Source organism: Megalops cyprinoides, chromosome 2 (assembly GCF_013368585.1).
Source record: "Megalops cyprinoides isolate fMegCyp1 chromosome 2, fMegCyp1.pri, whole genome shotgun sequence".
Taxonomy (NCBI): domain Eukaryota; kingdom Metazoa; phylum Chordata; class Actinopteri; order Elopiformes; family Megalopidae; genus Megalops; species Megalops cyprinoides.
The window spans coordinates 64,507,657-64,528,898 of NC_050584.1; the positions used below are offsets into that span (position 1 = coordinate 64,507,657).

The following is a 21,242-nucleotide window of genomic DNA, read 5'->3' on the forward strand; positions in this document are numbered from 1 at the left end:
ATGGCAGCTGGTGGTGTAACCTCCCTTCAGAGTGAGTCTTGATTCTTTGTGACAACAAAAAAATGTCTTAAATCCTTATTACTTTCCATATTAATAATATATTGGTAATACTCTACAATACTAACTCCAATACTAACACTGGTGTATTGATCCTTGGACTGCTGTCAGAGCAGTATATTGTATTGTATATAATGTATATTAACACCACTGCTGAGGAGTGAATTGCGTTCTTTTTCTCTAATAGTGAAGGAACACCGTCTCTCAGAGCTGAGGATTGTGCTGCTGGGGGTGAGATTTGCTGGGAAGAGTTCAGCAGGAAACACCATCCTGGGCAGAGAAGAATTTGAGTCTGGAAGAAAAACTTCACAGTGTGTGAAGAGACAGGGTGAAGTAGCTGGGAGGCAGCTCACTGTGATCGACACACCAGGCTGGTGGACAAATTATACTGTGGAGAGCACTCCAGAGTTGGATAAACAGGAGATTGTGCGCAGTGTGTCTCTGTGTCCCCCAGGACCCCACGCTATCTTCCTGGTCATTAATGTGAGCACATCATTCACAGGAAGACATAGAAGATCAGTGGAGGAACACCTGGAACTTTTCAGTGAGAGAGTCTGGAGACACACTATAGTGCTCTTCACCAAGGGAGACTGGCTGGGAGACACAACCATTGAGCAGCGCATTGAGGCTGAAGGGAAGGCCCTCCAGTGGCTTGTAGAGAAATGTGGGAACAGGTATCATGTTCTCAACAATCTGAACAGGGCTGATGGCACTCAGGTCACAGAGTTTCTGGAGAAGATAGAGGAGATGGTGGCAGGACATGGTGGCTGTCACTATGAAATGGACAGAATGCCCTTACAGGAGGTGGAAGAGAAGAGGAGGGCAGTGGAAGAAAGAGCAAAACAGAGGCTGATGAAGTTGCAGAAACAGAAGAAGACTCTCAGAGAGCTTTATAAGGGTGGGTTGATTTTGTCTTTGATACTTGATCTGCATTCATAACTGTGCAATTATGCAATAAGTTATTATATCATCCAGTTTTATTACATTATTGATCGTTAGAAGCTTTAATGAGAACTGTCTCTGTACCACTGTGACATCTACAAACCTGATTGAAAGATCTCAAAAATATTGTTTTGAGTTTAGGAGTGCCAAAAGCTATAAGGTTGTGATTTTCTCCTGCACTTTTGGTAAGAAAGATTGGTTGATATCGGATTGAATGAACAAGCTGATTTTTTATATGACGCAAGCACTCTGCTGAGTTTGTTTGGTTCAATAGGAGAGAAAGAGTCCAGACAATGAGCAGCTTTAAGAGAGATAACAGAGTAAAGGGAGTGGGTTCATTCATTTCATTTTGTTTGTTCTATTTTCTGTTGAAAAAATTGCAAAAATCATTTCTGTTGGTGCCCAAGGGACAGTTAAAATACCGCACACAGCTGTGCATTTGTTAATTTAGCATCAAAATGCAGTTCAGGATTGTTTTTTGTTACACTCAATTGCACTGAAATAATTGATAATTTTACTGGCCAGAGACAATGTCTACATGTACATTATAACCTTACAATCAAAACCTTATTTGCAGTGACCGCTAGATCTGATAGGAGCACAAAAAATCTGTAGCGGCTCAGACAAGGACTCAGTCGCGGACCACGGGAGCTTCGGGTTCCAGGCAGGTTTATTGTTTATTGTAAACAAAGTCGTAGTACAAAGACAAGCAGGGTCGAGGACCAGGCAGGCAGGCTATCAGGCGATTGGGCAAGGCGGCAGGCAGGAACTTGGTGGGGACTCGGGCAAGGTTGGAAACCAGGAATCGCACAGACAGAAGAAACCGGCGGGGCCGAAACAGGCGAAAAAACACACTGTGACGAACTAGCAAACAAGACAGAAACAAGCAGGGTAGAAACAGGGCTGGGCTGATGAGGGGACTGGAAACAGGTGTGCTGGCAGGCAGGTGGAAATGATCAGGAGGGCGGAGACAGGGCGGAGAGCAGGGCAGGGCTGGAACACAAGGAAAAACAACAAACAAAAGCACATGGACAGGGAAAAAACAAAAACACCACAGCTAGGGAGGCGGAGTACTGACAAAATCTGTCTAGTACATCATCATGGAGTGCAGTCCTAACAGGAAGACTGCTGCTAGCTACGTTCGCCACTCTGTGTACAATTAAAAAACTAGAATGTGCCCAATTTGAAAAAGACTTAAGAGTAATAGTTGACCAAAACTTAACAGGATCTAGGCAGTGTGCTGTAGCAGTCAAAAGGCCAACAGGATGCTGGGATATATAGCCAAAAGTATTGATTATAAATCTAAGGAGGTTATATTGAAATTATACAATTCTTTAGTCAGACCTCACTTGGAATATTGTGCGCAGTTCTGGGCACCGCAATATAAGAAAGATTTTGAGGCTCTTGAAAAAGTTCAAAGGCAACTAAATTAGTTCCTTGCATGAAATATAAAAGCTATGTGGAAAGACTCAAGTTACTTAACCTATTTAGACTTACCAAGAGGAGACTTAGGGGTGATCTATTAGAGGTTTTTAAAGTTAAACGGACTCAATAAGGTTAACAACAATAATTTTTTTAATGTGAGTTTTAGTGTGATATAAGGAAGTATTACTTTACACAAAGAGTTATCAATACATGGAATAGGTTGCCAACTCATGTAGTTGAGGCAGAGACCCTCTGGATTCTCTTTAATTGTAATGGCGAGCTTAGTCGGGATGAATGGCTTGTTCTCATCATAATATGTTCTTATGTTCTTATGTAAAAATTCTGCTTGCCTGATACATAAACATCATTGGGTAATTAAAATGATATATTCAACAATTATATGACATTATCTGTATTTTTTTTACACTCAATTACACTCAAATAATTGAGAACAATTTTGCGGCCAGAGACAATGTCTAAATGTACATCATAACCTTACAAACAAAACCTTATTTGCAGTGACTGCTAGATCTGATAGGAACACAAAAAAATCTATCTCTAGTACATCAGTATAGAGTCCAGTCCTAACAGAAAGACTGTTGACTGCTAGCTAGCTTTGCCACTTTGTTACATGTTCTGTGTTGGACTGGATGACGAACTGTCTCCTTTGCTACATAGCAACAAAAGGACGCTGGTGATGGTCAATGTATGTGTATTTCTGTGTGTGTGTGTGTATGTACACACACACACACACACACACACACATATATATGTATGAATCACACTCATGATGACAATTAAATAAATTATATTGTTTCTTTCTACCAGGGGACAAACATCGTCTCTCAGAGCTGAGGATTGTGCTGCTGGGGGGGAGATATGCTGGGAAGAGTTCAGCAGGAAACACCATCCTGGGCAGAGAGGAGTTTGAGTCTAGAATAAGAACTGCACAGTGTGTGAAGAGACAGGGTGAAGTAGCTGGGAGGCAGCTCACTGTGATCGACACACCAGGCTGGTGGAGGAATTTCTCTTTGAAGAATACTACAGAGCTGGATAAACAGGAGATTGTGCGCAGTGTGTCTCTGTGTCCCCCAGGACCGCACGCTCTCTTTCTGGTGGTTGATGTGAGTTCATCATTCACAGAAGCACACAGGAGAGCAGTGGAGGAACACCTGGAGCTTCTCAGTAAGAGAGTTTGGAGACACACTATAGTGCTGTTCACCAGGGGAGACTGGCTGGGAGACACAACCATTGAGCAGCACATTCAGACTGAAGGGAAGGCCCTCCAGTGGCTTGTAAAGAAATGTGGGAACAGGTATCATGTTCTCAACAATGAGAAGAGGGCTGATGGCACTCAGGTCACAGAGCTGCTGGAGAAGATCGAGGAGATGGTGGCAGGACATGGTGGCTGTCACTATGAAATGGACAGAATGCTCTTACAGGAGGTGGAAGAGAAGAGGAGGGCAGTGGAAGAAAGAGCGAAACAGAGGCTGATGAAGGTGCAAAAACAGCGGAAGACTCTCAGTGCATGTTTCAAAGGTATCTTCGTCCTCTGTTACACTAACTCTGAATTATTTATTGTGAAATATTTGCATATTATAAACACTGTCATTCAATATGCTGATCACATTTTAATTATGAAGTATAAGTTACTACTGAGTACTACAGGTTGATAGTCATATAGCTGTTCTTCACATACAGTATATCTGTTGTTCTTTTCTCCTGCGTTTCCATTGTGCTGTATACTGAGGTACAGAAACTCTGGTCCCAGGAGCATCAACCCTGAGTGTCTGTGTCCTACACAGTTACAGCACTGACACTCCAGGGAGGCCCTGCTGTTCACTCTAAATGCTCACTGTGTTTAGATCAGCCTCTATTGAGAGACTCTGATCAGAGTGTGAGGTCCTGATGGTTCTCTCAGCTGAGCAAACCACCCTTCTGAGAGCCAGGTGGTCCCGCTTGGAGGCGCTCACCATCCAGGTGGTGATGCTCCCACTCAGGGTGCTCTTTATAGTGCAGGTGTAAAAGTTCTTGAGCACCTTGAGTGGGAGTTTGAAATGCCTGAGTCTCCGTAGATGGTAGAGGCGCTGGCGGGCTTTCTTCACCGGGGTGTTGATGTGACAGGACCAGGAGAGGTCCTGGGAGATGTGAACAGCCAGGTATTTGAAATTGTCCACCCTCTCTACCTGGGCCCTCTTTATGCTGAGAGGTTGGAGGTCCCTCTGCTGCTTTCTGCCAAAGTCCACTATCATCTCCTCGGTTTTGCCAACATTCAGCGAGAGGTTGTTGTGCTCACTCCAATCCACTAGCTGTTTGACCTTGGATCGGTAGGCAGACTCATCGTTGTTTGAGATGAGGCCCACCACTGCTGTGTCATCGGCAAACTTGATTATGATGCTGAAGACTGAAGTGGCCACACAGTCATTGGTGTACAAGGAGTACAGCAGGGGGCTCAGCACGCATCCTTGAGGGGCTCCGGTATTGAGGATGAGGGGAGTTGACACATGGTGGCCCACTTGTACCACCTGTGGTCTGCCGATCAGAAAGTTGAGGATCCACCTGCACAGCGAAGGGTGCAGGCCAAGATCACACAGTTTAGGGATCAGCCTGGGGGGGACTATGGTGTTAAACGCTGAGTTATAGTCAATAAACAGCAGTCTAACATCCCCTCTTGGTGTCCAGATGAGCCAGGGTGGTGTAAAGTATGCGGGCTATGGCATCGTCTACTATTGCTACAATTATGGCGCAATTTAGTTAGCTCTGTGTAATTCTCCATCTGCACACCCTACCTCTCAAAAAAACTGACGGTCTTGTATTTATACAGCATGATACATTTATTTAAGTGAAGTAAATAGGTCAATATTTTGTGATATGCACCCAGTGACCTGTCCTGTCTCAGTAACAGCTCTGTCCTGCAGAGGGCAGCAGGGAGCCAGGGAGGAATCCTGCAGGCAAAGGGTGCAGACCAGGACAGCAGTCCTCATTGGAGGCACTCAAGCAAAAGCAGAATCACATACACACAGTACCAAAAACATCATGAAATCATTCACGGGGTGGATCATTTAAAATTTAGAAATTTCAAAGGAAAAATCAGCCCACTGTTATGGTAATGTTCTCTTTTCTCATAGATATAAATGCACAGTCCTCCTGGCTGAATTCCAAATTGTTAATCATGAATTCACTGCTGTACCACATGATTCCACCCTTAGAGACAGCAGCTCATTTCAGAGCTGAATGTGTTTTAACACTCCTGATGAGGAATAAATCGTGTTTTTGAGTGCTTTGATTCTTAAGGACTCAAAAACTTTGTAAAACCTTGTTTTACTGTCAATATTAGGAATGCAATTGCTAATACATAGCAATATAAACACTAGCGTATTGATCATTTACTGAAATAATTGTATGTTAGCATTCCTAATATGGACTCTGTTGTTTCTCTCTAAAAGTGAAGGAACATCATCTCTCAGAGTCGAGGATTGTGCTGCTTGGAGGGAGACATGCTGGGAAGAGTTCGGCAGGAAACACCATCCTGGGCAGAGAGGAGTTTGAGTCTGGAATAAGAACTGCACAGTGTGTGAAGAGACAGGGTGAAGTAGCTGGGAGGCAGCTCACTGTGATCGACACACCAGGCTGGAGGAGGAATAATTCTGTGAAGAAAACTCCAGAGCTGGATAAACAGGAGATTGTGCGCAGTGTGTCTCTGTGTCCCCCAGGACCCTACGCTCTCTTCCTGGTCGTTAATGTGAGCTCATCATTCACAGAGACATACAGAAGATCAGTGGAGGAACACCTGGAGCTTCTCAGTGAGAGAGTGTGGAGACACACTATAGTGCTGTTCACCTACGGAGATTGGCTGGGAGACACAACCATTGAGCAGCGCATTGAGGCTGAAGGGAAGGCCCTCCAATGGCTTGTAGAGAAATGTGGGAGCAGGTATCATGTTCTCAACAATGAGAACAGGGCTGATGGCACTCAGGTCACAGAGCTGCTGGAGAAGGTAGAGGAGATGGTGGCAGGACATGGTGGCTGTCACTATGAAATGGACAGAATGCTCTTACAGGAGGTGAAAGAGAAGAGGAGGGCAGTGGAAGAAAGAGCGAAACAGAGGCTGATGAAGGTGCAGAAACAGAGGAAGACTCTCAGGGCACTTTTCCAAGGTGTGTTTATTTTCTCTTTCACACATGAATTTCAGTGTTTTAACCATTTGTCATACCATGCTGCCATTATCAAGGTAATATACACTAGACTATTTTAAGTTGTGCCTGAGCAACATTAGGAATGGATTATTATACAATTCTCTACTTTCTGTTATAATCCTGGTGTTATTGAGGCTTATATTCAGAGCTTCTGCTGTTTGTCAGCTTAAATGGAGGAAGTTTGCTGCACATAGAGGTTCTCCATTTTCTAAAATGTATGCTGTTCTACAGTACAGCTGATATTGCATTCTACCTGTAGTTTGATTGAATGGATCTCCTGATGGTGGCATTGATGACATTGTTGACTACATGGTGCTGTGGATGCAGTTAATGTGAACTCACAGACAGCAGAATTGACAGCTGACTGGGAAACAGACCTCCCTCACAGTGTGCCGGAATGACCCAGTGCTATAGAGGGACAAGGAATCCATCACCTTGATAGCAACAAGTGGGGAATATATGCATGGGATCAGCCATCAATCATATAGCTGAATACCCATTGTAAAATGGATGATGTTTAGCCATTTTATAACTCACACTTGATTCTTCCTTAATAGTCTGCTGCAGCCAGTTTATCATTCTTGTTGGGAGGCCTGTCTAACTGGAACTGTATTAATATTGTGCTTGGCTGTCTATGTTTCAGCATTTTGCCCACTGTTTGTTGGATTAACTATTTATTGAGAGCTATTTTCTACATTTTTTGTTTCATTACATCTGATTGGGGATTGACCACAGTTAGTTTAGATTTTTTTAACTCCAGGTTGAATACAGCCCCTACTGTCATTGAAATCATAAACAATGTTAATTAACACTTGGTGTTCGAACCATATTTCATATTTATTGAAATAAATATGTCTTTCATATTTTACAATTAGTGTTGATTATTAACCCCCTGTCACATTGTCAGGGAAGATGCTGCAGTGTTCTTCACTCTCCTATGGAGGTAAAAGATCTTTGCATTTCAGAGTTGAAATTTTATGTGTTTTGAATACTGTAACACATTATCTCCAGTTTAGAGTTCTTTTCAATTATTAAAAATTAAACATTGCATTAAATAGATTTCAATGGCATTTTTTCAGTTATTTGCAGATAAAGCTGAAAAATGCCAGCTCTACATATAAACCATACAAACTACACTTAAAATTCAGCCAAAGCAACAGCATATGGGAAGACAAGATCTGCACTGCATGTGAAGGGTATCATTACCCTCCATGACCACACTACTATTCTACGCCGCTCCACACTTACACAGAGCAGCTCATCTTACAGCTGACTGTTTTTTTCACAGATGATGAGAAATAATAAATTGTGATTTATTTTATTTCTTTCTCTCTTACAGAAGGGGAACAACGTCTCTCAGAGCTGAGGATTGTGCTGCTGGGGTGGAGACATGCTGGGAAGAGTTCAGCAGGAAACACCATCCTGGGCAGAGAGGAGTTTGAGTCTGAAATAAGAACTGCACAGTGTGTGAAAAGACAGGCTGAAGTAGCTGGGAGGCAGATCACTGTGATCGACACACCAAGCTGGAGGAGGAATAATTCTGTGAAGAAAACTCCAGAAAAACAGGAGATTGTGCGCAGTGTGTCTCTTTGTCCCCCAGGACCCTACGCTCTCTTCCTGGTTATTAATGTGAACTCTTCACTCACAGAAACACACAGGAGATCAGTGGAGGAACACCTGGAGCTTCTCAGTGAGAGAGTCTGGAGACACACTATAGTGCTGTTCACCTGGGGAGACTGGCTGGGAGACACAACCATTGAGCAGCACATTGAGGCTGAAGGGAAGGCCCTCCAGTGGCTTGTAGAGAAATGTGGGAGCAGGTATCATGTTCTCAACAATAAGAACAGGGCTGATGCCACTCAGGTCACAGAGCTGCTGGAGAAGATAGAGGAGATGGTAGCCAGAAACAGGGGCAGTCACTTCACCATATTGGACAGAGAAGGAAGTGAATTAAGCTTGAGAAAGAATCTTGAAGAGGAATGGAGCAGAAGAGAGGAGGAGCTGATAGAGAGGATGTCGAAGGTGGTGGTCCGCTCAGAGACAGAGGGATCCACTCTGCCAGTCAGGAAGAGGAGGGGCAGCATGGAGCGTCATCCCCCCACTAGTGAGTTTGGGTCTTTATCTTTCTATAGATCATATTTCACAACATTTACAATTCAGCCGGACAGGAACAGCTTGATCACCCCTTCCTCACTTTGTACTCATTAAACATTAAAACAAAGATTTTAACTTATTAATTGTTAACTGTGAACAATTATTTCAATTGTAACTGGTTTGTTTGATGTACAGTTAACAGTTGTGAAGGTTTACCTATATGTCACTAATCTAATTTACTGTATGTCTTATACTCCTTCCTTTGTGTGAAAATGATGGGACTGTAGCTCCACTGAGAAAAGCAATAATTAAACAACAATTATGAGAAAACACATTTAACATACACTTCCTAATCTGAGTGAAGATGGTTAGCATATATTAGAAATACACTGTAGGCTGTACACTGTAGTACACTGTAGCAGGCATCAGTGTACAGGTGAGATCCTTGTGTTTGCAGAGCAGCTTAAGATCCCTGTGGGGAAATCTGTGAATACAGTACTGTGCTGAACATAGGCTGAAGCACACTTAATGTAATATAAAATCTGAGAAAACGGAGTGTTGTAAATACTCAAAACCATGAATGTACAATGAATGAACAGAGAGGCCCTCCTACACAATGACTCATTGTCTCAGGGATATTATTTGTCAATTTGTTAGGGAATATATTTGCATAGTGTCTCTGTGAATGCAATATATTATAACTTGCATTGTAACAGGGCTTGTTGTTGCTGTTCTTGTGTTACAGTGAGTAGCAGGACTCCAGCCCCCTCTGAAGCAGGCAGCTCTGTGTGGGATGAAGAATTGGCTCATAAATCGGTCAGAGAGAAGGTGTCATGGTGGCTGAGAAAGACTCAGCCAGAGAGCTCAGCATCATCTGGATATGGAACAGGGAGCTCTGTACTGAGTGAGACAGAGATGTCTGACCTGATGAAACTGGAAGAGGACAGTGATGCTGACACTCTGGAGGGTGACATGGACTAAACGCTGCTTTCCACTGCCACCATGTGGTAGTTTGTATAACTACTACATAACCTGTAGAATACAAAAAACGTAAAAACAACATGAACTGAAGCTTTCATTTGTGGATTTGGAAATGAGGCGCTCCCAGCGTTAAGCACCATTCCAGTCTGTAGTCATCAGTATGAAGTGGCTCAACATCAGCCCTGAAAAAAGCCTGTGATGAAGGGAAAATCTACAGGAGCCCAGAAAGGACATCCCAGAAACCACCACAAGCATCTTACAAACTCCCTCAAATGTCTACGAGATCTAAGAGCTCTATATTTATGCTTCCTGAGAAAAAAGTCCCCAGACTGAGTAACTGAAGAGCTCAGATAGCAACACAGTTTCCCTCAGGAGCAGCAGGCAGAGTGAGCTCTCATTCACCTCAAGCCTGATTCATACTGTGATACTGTGAAAATGATAAAAAATAAAACAAACTGTGTATTAATAGTTTAAGTGAAACACTGGATTTGTAAACTGTGTCACAGTGCCTCCTTTTTCTGTCATCAGAAGGGAAATTTAGAGAATTAATGGGTTTTTTGACCTCATAGATCACATGGTTTAGTTCTGATCAGTGATTTGTCAGCTACATAAGGGTCTGATTTTACTGAGTTGTCCGACATTTTTTTGTACAGGCATGTTACCTAACCATATTCAGCAACCTAGCAACTGTTCGTCAGGAAGAACATATCCTCATATTCCGCTAATCTGAGATCAGAGACAAGCAGGCCATATGCTATTCAAGAACTACAAAAGTTAAAAGAAAAATGCAGTAATTGCTTTCTTCTTTAAAGTCCCAGTTAAGATAGCAACGTGCACTTCATTCAACAGTCTCAGCAATTAGATAGATGTGAAAAAAACATGTATTTCTCAGATTCAAAGAAAATATTTTGAGCCATTTTTTACGCAACTGTTTTATTGAAGTATATTCAATCTGCATCTAACAACAATTTAAATAAATTCAGTGTTTAAGAATAAAAGTATTTTTCAATAAAAGTAAATGAAAAATGCAGAGTGGCTACTAATTATCAATAATGTTCATACACTGGACACAACACTGAAACCCTGTAACTGTGGAACAACAGTGGACACAAAAATGCATCTCAGTGGATAGCCACAGAATGCATATTAGCTTCCATGATTTGCATGAATCGAAAAAAAAAAAAAATTGGCTGATATTGGTTGGGAAAGATTAAGCTAAGTACACAGATTCCTCTACACCAACAAGCTAGTCTGCATTTACTTCACTTTTTAGAAGGTTTGCTTACCTCTACCTGCTGATGGAAACACACAATCCCTCAATTTCCTCACATATATGGCAGTAATAGTGGGCTCCCTGGTTGCCATTGTGCCACTATGCAAACGCTGCTGTCTCCTGTGGAGGTTTATCATTATTGCCCCACAGCTACAATCACAGCTAGGTGGCGCTGTGGAATCCTGAAGTGTTGAACTAAACCACGATGACACACTTTCTAAACTCAGCCCTGACTTTCTCTGCTGGAAGCCATGCATATGGTGTGCCAGGTTTACTTGCAGAAAACTCATCCAAAAAAAAACGTGTCAGTATTTGACATGACCTAGTTCCTATATGCTTATCCACCACCACACACATCACAATTAAATTGTTCACAGTCCAATAAGTTTTACATGTTGTTCATAATTTCTGAGGAATATGTTATAACAAACAAGAATGGAATAGTATATTTTTACATGTTAGGTCTACTGTTCTTGACCTTATTGGATCCATCCTTCCTCTATTATAAAGTATATGAACAAATTTAGATACTGACCTGGATCAAACTGACTGTTGATGACCATTTATTACTTAAATTGTGAAGTGAAACCAGACATCATTGAGTGAATACTGTGACTAGAAAAATCAGTGTTTCCTAATTTATTTTTTAAAAAATTACCTACTCATTGAAGCAATGGTACCTATGTAGCCAGCTATAGCAAAAAGCAAATGCATGTACCTCACTGTAGTAAATCAATAGTTCATGTGCCAACTATTTAAGCAGGCCTTACAATAACAGGCCTTTATGGGAGACAGTGGGCTGTTTGAATGTTGGATTTTGCTGGACTTTAATTCATACAGTGCAGGAGCAGGGAGCACAGAGCTACTGATGCTGAAAGCAGTGTGTTACCAACTTCTGCAACATCCATCTGAGGACTGAGCAGCTGTGGAGCTTCCAGCTTTAGTTTCAGAGTTTCCACACCATCCTGCGAGGTGCTCTCAGGTTCTGGAAGATCCTGTGTGGTGTTTCCCAGTTGATCCACATGCAGCAGGAGGGTGTCTTTCTCAACAACATCCAGCAGGGGGCTCACTATCTCAGAACCATAGTGCTGGTATCACTCCATCTCCATCACATGAGCCTAGTGTTCGACACGCTCTGTCTTTGGTGTTATGTTCTCTTCCTCCTCTCCCAGCAGTACTGTTGGGCTGGTGTTTAGAGAGGCATTGAGAGCTGAAGAAGGTGCTGACAGCACTGGCCATGTCCTTGTTTCTCACACTCAGGGCCCTCCTCAGAGAGTCAGGGGAGCCTATCTGTCTGAGCAGGTCCCTGTGCAGCGCCACCACCATGCTGGCTGTAGTGGGCCGGCAGTATTGGACCTGCACTGCCTGTGCTGCCTGGTCTCTGGCAGCACTCATCTGTGGGACATCCTGCAGCGCGGTCACCACTGCGCTCACTGCCAACACACTCAGCTGTCTGCTGGGCAGATTCTCACCAGAGTCGCCCTGCTGGTCAGCCATCATGGTCTCCAGCAGGCCAGTGACCGTCTCCACCACTCCCTCAGACAGACAGGGTGGGCAATAGAGGGGCAGGTGAGTGTGTGTGTTCTTAGTCTGTAGGTGGGGGAGCACTCAGAGTGCTGTGTACTACTCAGTCACTCGTACCTGCAGAGGGGCATCTCAGGTCAGGGGAGGGGCCCAGCTCAGGTGTCTTAAAGGCTGGAATGGGGGTAAGAGATGAAGCATCAGCTTTCCTGCTGTCCATGTGTGTCATCATTTCCATAAATGAATTAACACTGCCCTTGTGATTGCATGTACCTGCTCCTTGTCTTTTTGGTGGGTTGTGCAGGAATGGCCTGTAAGGGAGAGAGGTGCCTGTGGGGCAGCCCACTGTTCTGACACTTGTACTAGTTACCACAGCACTGTATCAGGCTCTCACAGGGGTTCAGAGTCTGACAATGTTAAGGTAAGGTGTTTTTACTGGTCCTTTTTGTGCCTGTGTTAAATTAATGCCCTTTGCAAAACAGTTTAGAGTCATTCGTTGCAAAGAAGAACTTTGGAAAATTAAAATCCTGTTTTATAGTCGCAACTTTCTCCCCACCTGCATTGACAACAATAAAATAGTCAGGGGCTGGGTACCTCTTGTGTTCCCCTTAATGTTTTTATTTATTCATTAATTTGCTTTTTTAGCTGAAATCCACTATTGACTGGCCATTTATCAGTTTGATTTTTGTGTTAAGATTGGCAGTATCAGTGGCACCTGCTGACTCACTCTCAAGCCTCCTTTCATGCAAAATCTCCTAAATCATCACACACTACTGCTGGTCCCAGTAAATCAGCAGCCTCTGACCCATGCCCCTCTACATCCACTTTCACTGAATATATTCCCTCTTACTCAGCCTGCTCTAACTGTAATCCCTCTCCCTCTCTGCACTCTTTCCATTCTGACAGTCCTTGTTCTTTGCCAATGGACTGTGGGTAATTACTCAGTAAGTTGCATTTACTTTCACTTACTTTTTCCCCCAGTCAGTAGTGGAGACATACTGTGTTCCACAGTTACCATAAAGGTAAATTCCTGATAAATGGCCCTATGTGAATTTTACAGGACTCCAAGTCTTTATCAGTGTTCAGCTCTGGTGTTTGAAACAGAGGAGTTTCATTTCTTTCTGCTTTTGCTCATGGTTTCTTCACTCATCATTTGTTTTTCCTCTCCAGTTGCTCGATTTCCAGCTTCATTCTTGAGTGGTGTTATATTTAAAATAGTGATCAATGAAGAGCACATCTGGTACTTTAATGAAACCCAAAGCATTAGTTTTACAACCTTTGCATGTGTTTTATAATCTTGGTCACTGTTTTGTTCCACCTCCATGTAATTATGGCTTCATTGAGTCACTTCATTTTCTACAGACTTTAGTAAGCACCTTTATACTTGTACTTACTAGTCTAACATCACTTCATATTACTGTAGAAAGACAGTACTTCACCTGTGCACAGGTACGTCCTGGTCTGACTGCTTTAGATTTGTAATACATAAACTATATTTCATATGTGGCCCTAAAGAGTCTTAACAGTGTGAACTATGATAGAGGCAGTAAGAAGCTAAGCCATACAATCAAAACAGAAAAAAAACCCTTGGCTACATTCTCACAGTCAGAGGTGGTAAGAAGTCAAGCCATAAAATTGAACACCAGTTTAATTTATTTATTGCCAAATAAACCAAAGTCCTTAATAAAACCCTTGACCATGAGCATATTATAGCTTTAAAGACATATGCAGACAAATTTGCTCTCATATCAACTGACAGACTCACTGGCACATTCCTTCTATCTATCTGTGGGCTACTGTGGGCGGCTGTGTGACATAGCAGTTAAGAAGCAGGACTTGTAACGGAAAGGGTGCTGGTTCAATCCCTGCTGGGACGCTGCTGTACCCTTGGGCAAGGTACTTAACCCACAATTGCCTCAGTTATAATCCAGCTGTATAAATGGATAACATTGTAAAAGAACTGTAATCTATGTAAGTCACTTTGGATAAAAGTGTCTGCCAAATGAATAAATGTAAATGTACCTACCTAACTGAACTCATCAGTGGCACTTTTGATTAGCTGAACACACCTGATTTAATCAAGCAGCATGGACAGATAGAAGATATGCAGGACAGAATGCCTCCAGGAGTAGGGTTGGGAAACAGTGATCTTGGTCACTTTTTTGTTCCATTTCCATATAATTTAGGGCTTCACTGAGTCACTTCATTTTATATAAACTGTGATCACCTGCACAGGTACTTACTGGTCTAACACCACTTCATATGACTGTAGAAAGATTGTATTCACCTGTATGCAGGTACTGACTGGTCTGACTTCACTTGTATTATACAGACCATGCTCACCTGTACACAAGTACTTAATAGTCTGACCACTTTAGATTTATAATATATAAGTTACAGATCATATGTGGCCCTACAGAGTGTTAACAGGGTGAACTATGACAGCCAGGGACAATAAGAAGCTGAGCCATAAAATCAAAAACTTTATTGCCAAACAAACTAAAGTCCATTATAAAACCCTTTGCTAGATTATCACAGTCAGAGACAATTAAGAAGCTAAGCCATGAAAACAAGGACTTTATTGTGAAATAAACTAAAGTCCATTATAAAACCCTTGACCGTGAGCATATTATAGCATTAAAGACTTATGCAGATGAACTTGTTCTCATATCACTCACTATCATTCAGTAAGCAGCCACAGAAGAGAGCACGACATTGAAAATAAACAGTTCACAGTTTGCTGTGATACTGATAGAGGAGAATATGTGAGCACTGGGCAGAGAAGGAACCCAGAGTCTGCGTAGAAACTCTAGGAGAGGTGAGTACAGTCTGTACATTGTGGAGTGAGGTCAGGCCGGTAAGTACCAGTAAGTGAGTATAGTATGTTTAATATGAGGTCAAAACATGGTCTACCTGTGCACAGGTGAATACTCTGTCTAAAATATTTATGTCTGGGGGGTGGGAGGGCTTTAAGGAGGGGGGATTCAGTGTTAATACAACCCAGTGAACTTGTGTTACCTAACAGAGAAGTTGTTTAAACTGCTACTTGTTTGGCCATGAAAATACAGAAGAGGAAACAATGAAATACCCACTGTAGTAAATCCTGAGTGATTCACAGGAAATAACAAATGATCACAATGAGAATGAGACAGACATCAGATGTATTATTTACAATTTTGAATGTCTGAATTATAAAATCAAGCAAATATTGACTACAATGGGCAAATATTTTAATGAGCTGAATATGGCAATGTGTGTGCACAGTTACAGATTAACCCAAATGAAGGTGACAACAGAAACCAAAATCTCGGAGGAAACCACAAGGTTTAAACTCATTGAGCTCAGAGTCAGGTTTTCAAGCCATTTCTTCTCTGTCCTGTGTTATTTACACTATGGGGTCACCATTGGTGCTCCCATTTTAAAGTTGATTTTTTGTTTGAGAAATAATTGTCTTGCACCACCTCAACCTTTGAATACATTTACTGATAAGCAACGTAGGAAAGCTACAGTGATGGTTAGGGGGGTTAAATATTGGCTCGACATTCTGCCTGATCATTGCACCTTATCCATGGAGCATTTCATGCCAGAAAATGAAAGTACAGAGGATAACTTGATCAGGGGCAACGTCAACAATTCCTCTTCTGAAAAGTGCACAAATTATAGCTTTCTTTACTGAAGCATAAGCTCTGTGTTGAGTAACTGAATAATATCTAAGCTCTGTGTTCAGCAGTGCCCAGACTTCATGATGAACCTTGTCTAAGCTCTGCGTTGAGTACTGTAGTGTGTAGTCAATGAGACCATTTAGTTAAATGACTGCATATTTGTAACACACTTCAGAGAACTGTCCCTCTCAGCTTTTTAACCTGTATCGGTAAATCTTATGAATATCTGAGTCATGCACACTTTCTGTAGACATTAGCAACCGTTCTCTGAAAGTGAATTTCTTATCTTGTTTGAGGAAAAGGCCCATATTGGCAGTCAATGGAAAACAGAAACAACAACTCATTTTCACTCCCTGCATTCACATTAACAACACAGGCTCTACCTGAAGAGGCTCCATTTTGTGAGATTGTTTCTGAGCGTTACAGACTTCAATGCTTTTACAGAGAGCTGCTGCATGCTGGGAAGACTGGGACCAGTGAAAGAGGTGCTGTTTCAGTGAGGTAGGTGTGGAAACTTTCTCTCTCTCTAAACTGCAACACGGAAAAAACAGCTGTAGAGACACACCTCTGTAATCTGATCGCGACTGTATAGGGTGCGGCGCTGCTCTGGCATTGCGCAAACTTTTAGCGCCATATATGGAAAGAAATTACTCCATCATGTTTCATATGTGGAAAGATAGCTCTATCTGTCTCTCACACAAAACAGATGCAATTTTGGACCAGAGATCGGTGTAAAGTTGGTTTTCCTAATTAGTGGTTTAAATTGTGATTGTGTAGCAGGGTAGTAGTGGGCAGCGTCATTTTTAAATATTTGTGTGTATTAAAATATATCTGTCGGATGGGACTGTATCGTGGATTTGCATCTTGTCAGGTTGTTCCTCTTCCTGTTTTAAGCGGAGTGATGACGTGATTTTCACACCTGTTACAGATTAGTTAATACGACAGGAAACTGAACTTGGCGTCCTTTTAAAAAGGGATCGGAAAATGAGTGAGGTAGAATCAGCTCCAGGGTAAGCGGGTTGCGGTTATAAATCGTGCGTTCGTATGGTATTGTATTGGCTGTTTGACTGGGTTAGTGGCATACTTGTTTTTACCTTACATATTTATTACTTTTTAGCTTGTCTTGGGGAGGTCTGGTCTGGCTGAATGGCGTGGCGGCGTCTGCCTTTTGTATTGCTAACTATTTAGGGTGATATGCTTGTTGTGGGTTGCGGTGGCTGCTAATAGCGTAGCACTGAATATAGCGCAAAGCTTCTTTTGTAGATACTTCCAGTGTGATGCACATTGTCTTTCTGGTTGTCACTTTTTGTGTGGAAATAATTGCACTTAAATTGCAATACACTGGCAGAAGCTGCAGGACATCTCAGTATTGTGGACCAGTCCAGACTATTCCCCTCAAAGTTTGTACCCTTGATGTTTTAAATAAACTTTTTAAATTTCAGTCTGGGTCTGTCATCTGTGCACTGTCACTGAGCTGTTTCAACCCTAGTGCAGGTTATCTGCTTTCAGAGCCCTCACCTGTTAACTGAGGGTGGCGTTGGCTAGCTTCCATATTGAACGGCCTGGTTACAATTGTTCAAAGGCAGTGGCGATGCTGCCAAAGATCAAGGAGGAATTTACCGAGGAAGAGTTAAATGGAAGGACGGTACAGTACCAGTCAAACGTTTAGACACCCCTGATTGAGATAATGGGAAACATACATTTAAAGATATTTGGATCTAAAGACTTGCACTTAAATGCTTAAAATTTGTTTTTGGCTACTTTGAAGAATTTAAAATATAAGAAAGGTTAGATTTGTTTGAACATTTTTTTGGTCACTGCATAATTCCATTTATTTCATAGTGTTGATGTCTTTACTATTATTCTAAAATGTGGAAAATGGTAAAAATAAAGAATAAAGGTTGTATCCATACTTTTGCCTGGTACTGTAAGTATGGAGGCCTGTGAGAGAGATGGTATGAGATTCAGAGAATGTGTAGGTGGCCTTCTGTCTATTAGATGCTGTAGAAAGTCGTTAATAGAGACTGACAATGCTGGTGATGGAGCCAGTTGGAAGCAAGTCTGTCCCTTTAGTCGTGGGATGCAAAATTGTTAGAAGTGAAAGTAGAGGGAGGTGGAGGTGAGGAAGGGTTGAGTGGGGAGGAGAGGACAGAGAATAGCTGCCATGGATAATTGGATGCTGCTTGAATTTTGGTTTGACTGTAAGAAGCTTTGGAATCAAGGGTCATATTTCTCATCCCCAGTCCTTACCTTAACCATTATGAGGTGAAACTCAAAACTGATCCTGGATCAAATGCTAGGGGAAATTTCACCAAGGCCTTGCAGTCTCAGAGGTCCCATCTGTCATCGTTTAAACGTCATTTACACTGTGGGACTTGTTGCGTAAAACAGAGAATTGCATTCACCCTTCTGCCTCTTGTATGAGTGCAGGCGATGAGGTGACCTTACTGTGTGAGAAATAAAAAAAAAAAAAAAAAATTATGAAATCCTGCTCTGAGATTAATGATTATTACTACTTTTACAAGCGATCATGATTACAATTTTTACCATTACAGAGATTAGAGAGGACCCTGGCCAAAGAGAGGAACAGAGATTAAAAAAAATTGCAGGATGTAAAATAAGTTGCAGGCTGATATGTGAGGGAATCCGAGCATTGTATTCATGAGTGCAGGGGGTGCAGGTGATGAGAGCATTTTTCTCCTCCTGAAAAAGCAAAAGAAAAAATCAACAAATACTGTTTTGAAATTGATTATTAATGGTTTACAAGCAACCGTTATTGTTATTACAGAAAAAGGAGGGTGCTCTGTGGACAAAGAGGCCAGCGGAGAGGGACAGATGGCAGCTGGTGGTGTGCCCTCCCTTCACAGTGAGTCCTGTGGTTCTTTCTGATTCAAATAAAACACATCTTAAAATCTTATGAAATTACCACCATTTGTTATTATGAATAATGGTAACACAATTTTTAATTAAATGGAAATGCAAATGCATCACTCAATAAAATGAGTAAGGTGCTTACACTCACCACTGCAAACACTGATGTATATATTCTTATCTGAACTGTTCAGATTTGAGGTCTGGTCTATAAGGTTTCTGAACAAAATGCATGTTAACAACTCTGATAAGAAATGAACTCTATTATTTATCTCTGAAAGGGGAGGAACACTAACTAAAAATATGTGACTTTAAACCTCCTTGATTTCAACCCACTTGTCCACCTTGAATAAATGTAAATGTAATTCACCTTCATTAACTACTCTCCCCTGTAGAGGGCAGCAGTGAGCCAGAGCGGAGTGCTGTAGGCAGAGCATCCGATGTGAGACCACATGCAGTGCAGGACACCAGTCTTTGATACACAAACACACATATAGCCACAAGCACAATGCAGTTATGAGTAAAATATATAGGCCCTACATATTTCTCTAATTGGATTTTTATATTTTATTAGTTGTGTGGGATGAATTTTCATGCACAATAATGAACAGAGCATTTTGTATTTAAGGTATTCTCATACCTTTTTTTAATTACAAATATTTTTCCAATATATTTATTACAATTTTCAAGTACATATGAATTGCATCTCTGTTTTAAAGGCCACTTTCAGTATTAAATTCAAAATAATCAGCAAATGTTTTTCATATGAAGTATTCCAAAAACATGAAACATGACTGGCATGGTTTTGCAGTGACTTGCATAACTCTGATTATGGGGAAAATCAGTTTATACTTTGTATTGACAGAGATGTGTAAATGTTGATTTCTCAATTCCATCCCTTCAATCAAATACATTCTATGTCAATGTATTTTCTATGAAGTACTTTCATTCAATGCATTTGTATGTATTCTTTGATACTTCCAGTACATGTAAGTTAAATACACGCCGCACTCAGGCTAGATACGTTCATTCAGCTGGAGTATAATTCAGAAAATACAAATGGAACAATATGTGTCTTATGTTCATTTTCTCTTGTAAATTTAGATTCACAGCCATCTTGTTTGAAACTGACATTGCTAATAACTATTTCACCATAACTTCACACCATTTCACAGCTACAAAGAGGGGAATACTCCTGATGAGAAATGATTTAATTTTTTTTACATTACCTGTGACAGGAGAGGACCACCATCTCTCAGAGCTGAGGATTGTGCTGCTGGGGGGGAGATCTGCTGGGAAGAGTTCAGCAGGAAACACCATCCTGGGCAGAGAGGAGTTTGAGCCTGGAATACGAACTGCACAGTGTGTGAAGAGACAGGGTGAAGTAGCTGGGAGGCAGCTCACTGTGATCGACACACCAGGCTGGTGGGACATTTATTATGTGAAGGACACTCCAGAGCTGGATAAACAGGAGATTGTGCGCAGTGTGTCTCTGTGTCCCCCAGGACCCTACGCTCTCTTCCTGCTCATTAATGTGAGCTCATCATTCACAGAGACACACAGAAGATCAGTGGAGGAACACCTGGGGCTTCTGAGTGAGAGAGTGTGGAGACACACTATAGTCCTGTTCACCAGGGGAGACTGGCTGGGAGACACAACCATTGAGCAGCACATTGAGGCTGAAGGGAAGGCCCTCCAGTGGCTTGTAGAGAAATGTGGGAGCAGGTATCATGTTCTCAACAATAAGAACGGGGCTGATGGCACTCAGGTCACAGAACTGCTGGAGAAGACAGAGGAGATGGTGGCAGGATATGGTGGCTGTCACTATGAAATGGACAGAAAGCTCTTACAGGAGGTGGAAGAGAAGAGGAGGGCAGTGGAAGAAAGAGCGAAACAGAGGCTGATGAAGGTGCAGAAACAGAGGAAGACTCTCAGAGCACGTTTTAAAGGTGGGTTTATTTTCTCGTTCACACATATTTTTTGTTGTACCATCCTGCTGTTATCAAGGTAATATACAGTAGACTTTTTAAAGATGTGCTTGAGTAGCAATGGGAATGGACTATTGTACAATTCCCTACTTTTCATTATCTACCCGTGCTGTTGGGGTTTTCACACAGCTTCTAATGTTTGTCAGCTTCAATGTAAGAAGCATGTTCCACATAAAGGTTCCCTTTTCCTATAATAAGATGTATCCCATCCCTATGGTGCAGTTGATATTGC

At 41.9% G+C, this 21,242-nt stretch overlaps 1 protein-coding gene across 1 annotated transcript in view; it reads left to right on the forward strand.

The window, feature by feature from the left end:
- Nucleotides 1–21,242, forward strand: part of LOC118772169 — a 31,664-nt gene continuing 10,422 nt past the window's right edge. The window contains exons 1-5 of the mRNA XM_036520465.1: nt 1–31; nt 245–576; nt 4,368–4,373; nt 6,209–6,581; nt 20,261–20,971. Coding sequence (XP_036376358.1) covers nt 1–31; nt 245–576; nt 4,368–4,373; nt 6,209–6,581; nt 20,261–20,971 — 1,453 coding nt within the window. The remainder of the gene's footprint in view (nt 32–244; nt 577–4,367; nt 4,374–6,208; nt 6,582–20,260; nt 20,972–21,242) is intronic.